The 12,508-nt window shown below is 56.5% G+C and overlaps 1 protein-coding gene across 2 annotated transcripts in view; it reads right to left on the minus strand.

The window, feature by feature from the left end:
- The window catches only part of COL13A1 (collagen type XIII alpha 1 chain), a 145,683-nt gene that overhangs the window by 41,775 nt on the left and 91,400 nt on the right, over nucleotides 1-12,508 (minus strand). The window contains exons 14-17 of one of the 2 annotated variants that reach the window (XM_045841983.1): nucleotides 12,200-12,265; nucleotides 8,817-8,924; nucleotides 6,442-6,468; nucleotides 5,640-5,675 (exon numbers count right to left, since the gene is read on the minus strand). In XM_045841983.1, coding sequence (XP_045697939.1) covers nucleotides 5,640-5,675; nucleotides 6,442-6,468; nucleotides 8,817-8,924; nucleotides 12,200-12,265 — 237 coding nt within the window. The remainder of the gene's footprint in view (nucleotides 1-5,639; nucleotides 5,676-6,441; nucleotides 6,469-8,816; nucleotides 8,925-12,199; nucleotides 12,266-12,508) is intronic. The other variant, XM_045841982.1, reaches the window with a different exon arrangement.

Genomic DNA, 12,508 nt, shown 5'->3' on the forward strand with positions numbered 1-12,508 from the left:
TTAGGCCAGCAGGCGGCTCAGGCCTGGACCGGAGTCCTTTCCTGGGCTGGAAAATCCGGGCGAAGAGGCCAATGTCTTTCCCTCACCTAAAGAGTTCCCAGGACTCCCTTCTGGGAAAACGCAGCTCCCTGCTCTCCCTCTAGCCAGCTCCAAAGCAGAGAGGCCAGGGACCACGGAAGTGCCAGGTCCTCCAGTAATTGGGGCTGGCAGGAAGCGATCTGGGGAATGACCGGGTCAGGCACCCCATTGAAGGCCAGGGCTTTGGAAGGGTGGCTGGCTTGTAATCTCAATTTGAGATCGGCTGATTTTGTAGTTGGCTCCAAAAAGAAAAGTCGGTTCTAATTAATCTGTGGACTTTGGAGCACAGGAGAAATGGGGCCCAGGGAGCAGAGACCAGGGGCTAGAAATCATCAGAGTGGGAGCCCCGTGAACCCCAGCGAGGCCTCAGATTTGCAGCCCATGTCTCAGCCCCCTGATCTGCTTCAGTTGAAACAGTCTGGCTGTCCCCGCTGGGATTTCGTGGCTTCAAAAGAGTGCTGTCCCCATATCAGGCTCCTGATCTATGGCTTCCATCTGTGCGAAGCTCTCTGCCGGTGAGCCCGAGAGAAGCCTGGGGTTGCTGGGCCCTCTGGGAGCCTGAGGGGTGCAGGAGCGTTTCAGGAAGAGCTGCAGTGTTGGGCTGAGATAAGCTGCCTTCTCCTGGCTTTACTGGAAGTCCCGGGACCATGCCGACTCCCCGCAGGGACCATTCAGGTGAAATCAGTGCTGACGGGAAAACACCACACTTCCTTGGTTCTCTGAGTAAAATGCACTCAGCACCGCGTGTCCTCCGCCTCAGGTGCTCCAGGCGCTGCCCACAGAGAGCCTGGGAGGCTCCGAGAAAGGCCCAAATCCAGTCACAATCTTTTTCTCACAAGGAGGGAAACCCACCTTTCCTACCTACCTCCTTTCCTTCTAGTGGAGGGGGTGCTGCTTACTGGAAATCACGGGGAACCCCAAGGCTCCTAAGACCCAGATAGTAGTCATTTGGAGCAAGGCTTTAGGGTCAGGCAGACCTGACTTCACTACTTACTAGCTGTGCACCTTCGGGGGTTCACCTCTGTGAACCTCACTTTGCTCATCTGTCTGTCCATCAGGGACAAGAACAAAATCTACCTCACAGGGTTGTTATAAAGATCTAGTAAGGGGATGCATGCAAAGTGCCACATAATCAAACTGGCATGTTGAAGAGGCCCCATAAGTTAGCTATAATAATACTAATTATCATTCTGCAGAAGTGTGTCCATCCACGTGGCCCCCAGACCTGACTGGCAGGTCAGAATGAACGTGCCCGCATGCAGAAGGGCTGAGGAGCGGTGAGGAGGGGGGCTGGCGTGGCCAGAAAAGGAGGATCCAGAGGGGCTGGCCGGGCGAGCTTCTGCTCCTTACACCCTCACCCCTGTACCCCACCCATCCAAGCACAGGGCCCATCGGACCTTCTCTCTTGCGTCTGGGGAGCCCTGCAGCCTCCAGGAGGGGTCACTGCAGCTCTTGCTGCTCTAGCATGAAGTTCTCACATCCTGCCTCCTCTGGTCTGTAAAAGCCCAGCCCTGAGCAGGAAGGGAATGTGTGCTGAACCACAGTCCTCCATGCAAACCTGGAGGCTTAACACCCAGACCGCCACAAGCATCGAAGCACCCCTACCGCTGAGACCCACGGACCAGCTCTGCTGTGCTTAGAGATAAGCTCTCACCAGATTTGTGTTCACATGTAGTCTGACAGTGCTCGTCAATCCTCTTGAAAGAAAGCCAAGGTTGCAATGTTTTAAACACATTTTGCGCCTTGCAACATATTTAAAGTGGATTGGTGTCATAAATTTGGATCAAATAGGTACCACATGGGTACACAACCATGCTCACAGTGTCCAGGCAGCGGGGCTGGCCCTGAGTGGGGCTGGGGCAGCACGGGGCCTGCGGCCACACTGGGCTTCGATTCTGAGGAGCTGGTGGAGAAGCCCGCCCTGCCGGCCGGGCTGGCCTCTGGGAGGCTGCCAGGTTGGGTCCAGTTGCTGAGGTGGTGGTGGGTCGGTGGAGAAAATCATTAGCAGAATTCAAGGGCTGAGAAACATCTTTGCTGAGAGTTAAATTCCAACCCACGCTGAAAAAAGGCTCCCAGCACGTGTGTCGCGTCACTGGTGCTCAGCAGTTGAAGCAGATGTGGAGGTCCCTTGGTCACTCCCCAGGTCCCCCTCACAGCCTGACCCCTGTCCCAGCGCTGTGTTCCCACCTGCCAGTGCTGCTCCTCCCTGGGGTGGGGAGCAAACTCATCTCAGCTCCTGTCAGCAGGCCACCCTTCCTGTCGCAGCCTCTTTGCCATGCCTCACTCCAAGCAGAGACAGAAAGGAAAGGAGAGAGAAAGAGAAATGATGGACCAAGGAAGGGTGCTTGCGGGAAGAACCCTCTGCATCCCAGAGAACACAGAGGGCAGCGGTCTCTGCACAGTGAGCTCAGCCTGGGCGAGAGCCCCTGAGGAGACATGTGCTTCTGCACCGGGGCGAGCAGGCTGGCCTCTGGGCTTGGGCTCATGTGACCTAGCTTCCCATTCTGGAGGATTATTCACCAGCTGTGCAGCCTAGGACAAAGTATCAACCTCTCTGAGCTCATCTAGGCAGTGAAGATAATGAGCTGGGCCACAGTGAGGACTGAGTGAGGTAGGAAACGAATGATTTTTGGCTAAAACGGAGACGTAAAGCATTGCTGCACTTGTCCTCGGGCGCTAGTCTCTTCCTCTCAGAGTTCTGATGAGAAGCAGACTTCTGCCTGGGCGTGGTGACCACTGAAGCCAAGGCCCACGGGCCCGGTGGGCCTGGGGCCATGGTACGGGCACGTGGAGCCTTCTGAGAGTTGCCTGACCTGGAGGAATGACCCCAGGTCAGTAGGGGCCAGCCCTCTGCTGCCGGCCACCAGTGCCCAGTGCATACCTTCTGGGCTTGGTTGGATGAGGAGGCTGTGTCTGAGGTGATGACAGACAAGTGTCCCAGCAGAGTGAGGGCCAGCACAGAGGTGAGGGCACCTACTGACAAGACTCAAGGACAGGCTGGGAGCAGTGGAGGCAGTGGGAGCCTTCCAGAAACCCCGAGAGGCAGCTAGAGAGCACTGGTGGCTGCACCGCCCCTGCAGACCCCCCCGAGGGGCTGCGGTGGAAGGGCAGCGCTGGTGGTCCAGTAGAGAAACGAAAGGGTGGGGGGGAGCAAGAGCCGAGTGCAAAGAAGAAGGGCCTTCTCAGTCCTCATGAGACCTGGAAGTGGTGACGCTTGTGACAAGACTGGCTGTGGGTGAAGGAAGCCTGGATGAGACTCAAGGAGACCAACTCCTTACAAAGCCAGAGCTGCTCTTCCCTAGGGGGTGTGGAGCCAACTCTGTCTGCGGGAAGCTGGAGCGTCCCTGCACTGGAAGGGATTTTCATCCAGTCTTCCATCATCAGATACAGACGCTTCTCAACACGTGCCAGACCCACAGTTATCCAGCCTTTATGGGAACACCCCCGGTGACAGGGAGCTCCCTTCCTCCAAAGGTACCCATCAGCACTTGCTCTGCCCCTTGCCATGCAGAAGAAGCACACTGGTGCTTCCTGCTGGAGCCTTCTCTGGCAGCCCACGGCCTTTTCTCCCCAGAGCAGGCTTCCTGGGGGTCGGGAGCTGCCCCCCTGTCAGCAAGACCACACTGGTTTTCTCTGCAAATTCAATGCAGTCAGGGTTGAACGATTTGTCCCAAGTCTGAGCCCGGGATTGCCACACTCATGGCATCAGGGCTTCTGTCATCCTGACACCGGCCCCAAGCTGAGCCCTCTGAGGACAACAGAGCCCAAGCTCTTTCCGGATGAACCAGACCCCCCGATGGCAGGAGAACTCAGACACCGCCATGGTGTGGATGCTGGTTTTGGGCATCGCCACGATCCCAGGGATACCTCAGCCGGCCCTGCAGTTGTTTCACAGCTTGGAAGAGCTGGTGTGGCTGCTAATGGGAAAACCGACCCTGCTCCGCACCAGGAGGCAGTAAATTCTGTGAGTCTGTGTGAGTGGATGGAGGCAGCCGTGGGGGCTATAATTTCCACTTCCTGACACAATACAAACTTCTCAGTTTATGCAGAACTAATTACAGAACTCTCAGGTCTCACCATTTCACCCACCAAGCACCCATAAAACAATGCAGTCATGGCAGCCGCTGGATTAGGGTACGCAGAGTAATGTGCTTCTCAGAAGTGATTCTTCCCTCTCCAAACCCCTCCCCCTCCATGTCCTTCTTTCCTTCCTGCCCCCTGTCCTCTCCTGGCAGCAAGACTCCAGGGGCTTCCCCGCCTGCAGCAGGCGGTACCCTGTAGGGAAGGGCCCAGGCCTGGCCGTGCGTTCCTGCCCTGTCACTTAGGAGCCCAGGGACAGTGGGCATGCCTCATGTTCCTCATGTGTGAATAGAAGAATAGTACCAGCCTGTTAAGATGGTCCTGGGATCAGAAATAATGCAGGTCACTTTGAAGGACTCATCGAGTGGTGACTTTTATTAAGATTGTATTGATGTTATTGTAGTTACTGTAACAGCCACCCCTGGGCCTTGGGGCGCGTTGTTTCCCTGTCTAAAATGCCATCTCCCTTGATATCGCTGACCGAAGGACCACTGTGGTGATTAAAAATGGCCACAAGTGCTTTGCCACCCCTTCCACAAAAACAAGTGGAAGCTGAATCTCCTCCCCTACCCAACATGACTTGGCCATGTGACTTGCTTTGACCAGTGGGGCATCAGAAAATGTGACTCAAAGTGCACCGAGACTTGCCCAGTTTGAATGCTGCCCTGGGCCTGCCATCCTGTAAGAAGCTCTATCTAGTCCACTGGGGGCTTGGAGGCCGAGGGGAGGGGAACAGAGGCACCCAGCCTGCAGCCAGCACCCATCACCAGACATGTGGATGCAGCTGCCTTGGCCCCACTGGCCTTTCCATCCATCGCCCAACGTGACTACGCGAGTGAGCCCAGGGGAGACCTGTGGTGCTCCTAGATGGCCAATCCACAGAACTGTGAGAAACAAACTGTCACTTCAAGTCAGTAAGCTTGGGATGGTTTGTTACACAGCAATAGATAGCTGATACACCTACCCATTCACCAGACCTGAGCTCATAGGCTCTCACCTCCCAGAAGATTTCCCAAACTCCTGCCAGTCTGGAATTAATCTCTCCACCTCCCATAGTCACATAGCACTTTGTGATGGTAGCAGCAAGCACAGCCTGCCTTCACCAGGGCTATTTGCACAGGAATTCCATCTCTCTGGTCTGGGAGCTGCCAGAGAGAAGGGCTGGGACCCTACCCCCATTTTCCCAACCATGCTCAGTCCAGAGCTCTGTCTGGCAGACCTGAGGTGCCTCGCTACAGACACAGCCGCAGCAGTCCAGCTGGACCCCTGATTTGCCCAAGGCCCTGCCCCCCTCAGCCTCCTGCTCCCTCAAGTGGAGACATGACCCCTGCCCATCCACCTTCACAAGCATTATGAGGCTCGTGCTGGGCGAGTGTGTATGCAAAATATTGTGCGCATGACCAAGTCTGGATCTGTGTGCACCCTGGGGAGACCCACTTGGGTTACCGCGGGTGGAAGGTCTTCCCCTCCCCGCTTCTTACCTTCCGGCCGTGGTGGCCCTGGATGCCCGGGTCTCCCTGCGGGAACAAAGAGAGGACACTGAGAGGGGTTTCCCTGACACCAAGCCCCAGCTCCCGCCATCCTCTTCACGTTCCCATCTCGCTTCCTCCCCATGTCTAAGTCCTCCTGACCCCCACCCCCAGCCACCGGCACGGTGACAGGGGCTGCTCTGCTGCCCAGAACAGGCCCCTGCCTCGCGGAGGCAGAGCGATGGTGGGGAGAGTCACCTCGGGGCTGGAGGCCCGAGTTTCCGTTTCGGTTGTACCACTGACTTTCCGCAGAGCACTTCGCCCCAGGACCCTCAGTGTCCACATTTGTAAAACGGGCGGGCTTTGCAACTTATCCTCAGAGCCCGGGGGTCCCTCCGCTTCAAAGGGAGCATCGGTTTGCCATCAAGAGCTTCCAGATGAGACCAGATGACCCCGAAGGTCCCTTCCAGTTCTGACCCCTCATGAAACACCCCTTTATTGGGAGGTTATAACAGCACCCTGAGCATCAGCCTTCAGTTTCAAGGGGACTGTGAGGTCCCTGCCCAGACCCCCCCTTGGAGGTGGGACCTCACCTTCCACCAGCCAGAGTACTTGGACGACTGAGCACACAAAAGTTCAATCCTTGTGAGGCCCAGTCAGTGCCCAAGAGGGTGGCATTTTGGGAACGAGTCGAGCATGACCCATCTCTCAGCTGAGCTCCCTCTTAGCTCCTCCGCAGTGCCCTTCAGCGCCGCCTGCCCGTCCCCGCAGGGAACTCTCCCACCCGCTCAGCGTGTCACCCAGGGGCCCTCACCTTCGGTCCTGGAGGCCCAGGAAAGCCCTGCAGAAGCAAGAGAAAGGTGGGTGGAGGTGAATTCCATGGGTAAACAGTTGAGATGAGTCATGCTCACAGCAGAGGCAGGCTGGGGGCAAAGCAGGGCATGGAGAGCTGTACTGGGTTTGGATGTGAACAGACTAGAGGATCCTGGGAGGGCGTCTGAGACCTGCTGAGGGCACTTGGGGACAACATGTCCCTCTCTGGAGCCATGTGGGCACCGTGGGCATCGCCTCTGTGCTTGCCCACTGGAAAATAGGTCAGTGGCATCATATGAAATCAAGAGTGTGGTTTGGTCCAGATCCCTACCCGCCCACCTACTAATTGGGACCCCTCCCTGGAAAGCCAACCTTGCCCAGAAGAGTTATGATTTTGCCTTTGGCCTTGCCAGCCTGCGGGGGAGCCCTCTGCCTCCTACCCCTGGGCGCTGAGGCCATGGCAGCCAGCAGCGGGAGGGGCGTGGGCCCAGGGCCTGTGGGGCCCGAGGGAGAGGAAGAGGCTGTCCTGGCCGTGGGGCGGGGGGCGTGGGGTGGCAGGCGGTTGGGGGTGGGTCTGGTTGGCAGACACAGGCTGCGGGAAACCGTGCTGCCTCGGTCTGGTCTGTTTCAGTGGGTTTAAAAACACACTTTCTGTATTTTTTCTTTATAAAAAACCTAACAAAGAAAACCATCTGGCTCAGGCTCAGTGAGTGGGAGCCCAGTGTGTCTGGGGAAGGGCAGTCATCAAAGAGGTGGACATCGAGCACTTTTTTGGTTGTCTCAGCTTGGTTTAGTGCAATTCCCTAAATTTCAGTTCCTTTCAGATTTTCCATTTTCCCATCTAGCAACCAATGAAAGTGAGACTAACCTCCCTTGCTGGGGTCCTGGGGAGAAATCATGGAAATATGAACATTTGTTGTGGGGGGTCAAGCTGCGCAGGGCAGCCAAGCCCCCAGCAAGCTAGGTTTTCGCACTGCTGTGCCACCTTCCGGCCCAGCTGAGTGCTGGTCAGCTGAGGCCATCGCCTAGCCTGGAGGGACCCCGTACGGAGCCTTAGCATGGGCGGCTGCGGCAGCTGAGGGGCCCAGATGTGGGGCCCAGTGACCTGGAATGTGACTGTCCTTGCTGAGGGCTATTTGGCAGGGACAGCGTGACCCAGCAATTTCGCCTCTGGGGCTCTGTCCCAGGGGCACGGTCAGAGAGGTGCAGGCTTTTTACATCCAAGGACACAGATCGCAGAAGGGAACTCTTTCACTGCTTTCTCAACAGGCCCAGCAGCCGTAAAGATCCAGCTGTAGGAGACTCCCGATGTGGAAAAGGGCGTGGCTTAGGATGGCAAATGAAAAAGAAACAGAATACAAACTGGTCTATAGATTTCGGAACCTGGAAAGGTTTAAGTGCTGCTATATCTAAGGAGAAAAATGGAAGGACTCTCCAAAATGTGAATGATGGTGAACGATGGATACGGGAAAATTGACAATTTAAAGCTCCGTCTGTATTTCAGATTTTTCATAATGAATGTATGATGTTTCAGTCATGAGAAAGAAAACCAGGTTGTTTGTTTTTTGGCCACGTGGGGAAAATATTATTAAACAATTTTTGTCCTTCACCCCCTCCCTCCTAACGTCACCAAGGGTGATGTTAGTCTCGGCTCCCGGTGGGGAACCCGTGTTCTCCAAAGCAGCCCAGGGGCCTGCTGCACTGCGCTCCTGCCCTGGTGCTTCCTTGCACAAAGCCGGGCTGAGAAACGGCTGGGTCTCGGCCAGGGCTTGGAAGCAGGTGACTTGGTGGCCCCAACTGCCTGCGGTCTTGCCTGGAGGCGGGGTGCCTGCTGGCCTCTCTGGGTCCTCTGCCAATCCTCAGGCTCAATGCAGGCCCTCACCTCCGGCCAACCGGGCATCCGCCTGGTGGCCTAGGAGTATGGAACCTGCACACCCCAGAAAAGGCATGTTTGTCAGGGGTGCCAGCTGGGGGGACAACCCTCTGCTACCTCTGTCAGAGCTCACTGCCCCCCACTCAGGTTCTCCTAAGCCCAGTGGTTCGGGGCGGCCATCAAAGGTGGCCCTGGAAACTCTCTTCCCTCTTGTCGAGGTTGCAGCCAGCCTGTTAGTGATCTTCTCCTGAGAAGGCAATGATTGGAGCTGAGGGCATGCCCCCACGAGGTATATTTTCAGAACCAGGGGGCAGCAGGCAAGTGTGGCTGGGGTAGGCAGCTCCTTGCATGGGCCACCCACGTTCAATGGCTTTGCCAAGGTGCTTTTGCCATTTAGCTGGGACACCGGTTCCTATTGGTTATGCACAGTTTGGATGTTTCCAGAGAATTCTTAGGACAAGTCTCAGAAGAGGTGGCAGCGGAGAGAGGAAGGGAGTACTTACACGTGGCCCCATAGGCCCCGGCAGTCCTGGATGCCCCAGAGGTCCACTCGGTCCAGGGGGACCCGGTGGCCCTGGTGGGCCTTGGGTACCGGCCTGGCCCTGTTCACCCTGAGGATCATGGAAACAAGCGTTAAAGAGACCCCCAGGGCTGTAGAGCGGTTCCCGCCCTAGTGCCATGCACCCGGTGAGGGCCCTGCGTGGGCTCTGGTGGGAAGGCGGTGGTGGTGTGATGGTGATGATGCTGCAGTGGTGACTACATGCAGGGACTGGTGGCAGCAAGGTGATGGCCAAGACACTAGGCCCCCAAAAGGAGGTTCTTCCAGGGAGGACTCGCTGCTGGAGCAGCTGGTCCCGGGGTGAGAGCCCTGCTGTGGGTGGCAGAGGCAGAGGCGTGAGTGAGGCGACCCCCAGCTCAGAAGGTCTGTTCCCAGCCAGGGCCAGCCCACGTGGTCTGAGACCAGGGCCTGCCATTGCTCCCTGCCTGTGGCGAGTCACACCCTCCCTCCACGCCCTGGCCTCTCTGTCAGACACTAAATGAGAACAGTAGTTCTCCTTTCCTAACGCACCTCTTTACGGTTTTTGGTGATCTGGTCCAAAAGATCAAATTGGATCCTTAGGTCAGAGGTTATAGAATTTTGTTTGGCTCGCTAAACAATTCAGCAAGAGATTTTAAGTAAAAAATTTGCACTGCTGGCTCCTGATGAAAAACTGGGGGCCCTGGCAGCTAGGCCCACATTTCTGGGGGCAATTATGGACTGGGCTGGGGAGTGGTGCCCCCTTCAGGTGGGGCATGAGTTCTCCAGATGCATCAGGGTGGACGGAGGGCTTGGGAGGCACGGTTAGCAACCTGTTCCCTCAGGATGGGGAGAGAGCCTGGTTCTTGTGACCCAGATCTTGGGCTGGGGGCCAGTCAGAGTTGTCCTAGATCTACCCCCAATGCCATTATGTTAGTTTCAAAGTGAACTTCCCAGGGATGATCTGGGCTCAGATCCTGTGACAAGGGGCCCATCCCTACAGACAGACTGACACAGAACAGCCTGGCTGCTGTGAGAGCTCCAGGCTGGGATTTGGGGGGATGCAGGCAGCCTGAGGTCCAGGCCAGCCTGCCCTGCTCAGGGTTATCTCGGCAGGCCTCTGGGACTCCTGCTTCCCTGTGTAAAAGAGGGAGCTAAGGCTGCTTCCTGCAAATTGCAGAGGGAAACGATGGTTATAAACAGGAGTGCACAGCTTCAGAACGAGGACGGTAAGCGCTTAGCAGCACCTGCGTGAACCATCTCTTGCCTGGGACCTCGGAGGACAGATGGCGCGCAGCAGTGCCCCTCTGGGCCCCGGGTTTCGTCCTGCCGCCTCCTCTGAGGGGCTGCTGAGGGCCAGGAGCGTTCATGGTGCAGGGGGCAGGTGTAGAAGTGGGTCCCAAGTCCCATTTTACAGAAGAGAAAACAGGCTCAGGGAAGGTGAGTTCCCTGACCAAGGTCACATGGAGAATTCGGCGGTGGGGAGCCAGGACCCCAACTCGGACCCCCAGAGTATTCCTACTCGTTCCACCCGAGCCCCCGGCAAAAACTGCTCATGGTGCAACTCCCTGTACTTTGGAAGTGACGTCCAACACCACCTGCTAAGCACATCATGTCACTTACAAAGTTTCCCGTTTCAACTAATATGAGACCCAGTGTTTAAGTATCTTACAGAGACTGTAAAATCAATACTGGTTTATTGATAGGAAATGGGTAAACCGTTTATGTCCCATGATGGCCAACAGCACAGAAACCTCGTTCTCCAGGCAGAAGCTGCGGCTGGCAGAACAGGGGCCCCTGCACTTCCATCTCCGCCTTGCAAACCAGGTCAGGGCAGCACAGAAAGTTCCGGCTCACCCACCCCTCAATTTCTTCATCTGTAAGGTGGGGATGATGATGGCGGCAGTGGCACTGCCACTGCCGGTGGCCGGTGAGGGGTTACGTGGGATAACCCAGGTGGAATTCTCACAACAGTGCCTGGGGCCAGGGGCGCTCACCAAACAGCGGCGGATGCAGCTGAGAGCAAGGACTCCGCCCTCTGGGCATGGGGTCTGGCTTGGGGAGGAGTGGGTGACTGTGGGCACACTTGGTGCCTCTCTGAGCGGCTGGCAGGCCCGACGGACAGCCCTGCTCGGGGCAAGCGCTTAGAGCGCATGGAGGCTCTCGAGGATTTGTCTGGTGTAATGGGATAGGCAGGCTCGGGTGACACGCGTATCACGTGTCCCTCTGTATTTTTAGCTGTTAATTGGAGTGATTTTTTTTCAGCCTTGTACACCCAGGTGCCTGACATGCAGGCCCCGGGACTCTTGAGTCAGGCCAGATGGTGGCTCCAGGCCACACTTTCAGGCTTTCAGAGAGCATCCCGTGGCCTTGGGGGCACTCCCTGCGCAGTGTAAGGGAGCCTAGGGGCGTGCGTGGCAGCCGCGGGCTGCCTGGCCTGGAGTCAGTGCCTCAGCCTGATCTCTGGGTCTGAGGTCTCTTGTTCTTTGTGATCTGGTCCTATCCCGGCCTCCGAGGGCTGGAACGGCAGGAAGAAGGAAGCAGGTGCGCACAGTGATTACTCCTGTCGCCTGTGGGCTACATTCCCTCTGCAAACTTCCTCACCCCACAGACTCAGGTTACAAGTGATTGGATGCTAAGCAACCTGCATGTCTCCATGTAGAGGGTATAGGGCCAGCTGGGAGAGCCCTGGGTGGGGGCGTCTGGCAGCCTGGTTGCAGGTGCCCATTCTGCCTCTTGCAGTCTGTGCAAGCTCGGGCACAACTCACCTCTCTCTGAGCCTCAGTTTAACGATGGCACTCTAACTGTCCAGGGGCTGTTCTAAGTGCTTTGCGTGCACAATGGCCCCAGGCAGTAGGAACTGTTATATCCTTATGTCACAAAAGGGAAAGCTGAGGTACACAGAGGTTAAGTAACTTGCCCCAAATCACACAGCTAGTAAGAGGCAGAGAACCTGGGTGCCCTGCAATTTACTGTGTAACCCTGGGCAGCTTAACATCTCTGAGCCTTGATTTCCCCATCTGTGAAGTAAGGATGACATGCCTAATTCATGAAACTGTTGAGAGAATTGAATGGGATCAGGCCTGGGAAATGTGTAACATGGTGGGTCACACTGCAAAACGGGTAAGCCAGCGATGGCTGTTGTCGGTGGCTCTCATGAGTAGTAATGGGTGCTGGAAGCTGGGGATCTCCTAGGCTCGGGTATTGTGTATTTCCAGGTCTATGGGTACTGTTTCTGTCTAACTTAATCTAATCAAAGTAGGGTGAGGGTACGTCTTTGTCGACAGCCCCAGCGGGCCTGTCAGGGTGCAAAGACTTGCTGAACCCCTGGGGACGCCACACAAGGTCTGGGCAAAGGGTAGGGTCTACCTGGAAGGTCCGCCTTTTTATGACTGGGGGTGGAGCCAGTCGCACTGAATTGAGGAGAGGCAGCAGCTGAGGAGAAAGATGAGTTGGAAGGCCAGAGGGCAAAGGCCAAAGGTCGCAGGTGTTCAGGAGGATGCCCGAAGTCGCCAGGAAGGCAGGGTGGCCAAGAGGGAATAGAAGAGAGATAGAGAGAAGAAAGATTAGCGAGCATGAGGCATGGGGCGGGGGAGGCCTGGATGGGGCATTCTCAAGGCTTGTGGGGCTCAGCGCTGAGCTTGCCCTTGGATGGTGCACCGTCCCTGGAAGGAGGAG

This window comes from Phyllostomus hastatus, unplaced genomic scaffold (genome assembly GCF_019186645.2).
Source record: "Phyllostomus hastatus isolate PE091 unplaced genomic scaffold, TTU_PhHast_1.1 phas_contig_38, whole genome shotgun sequence".
NCBI classification, from domain to species: Eukaryota; Metazoa; Chordata; class Mammalia; order Chiroptera; family Phyllostomidae; genus Phyllostomus; species Phyllostomus hastatus.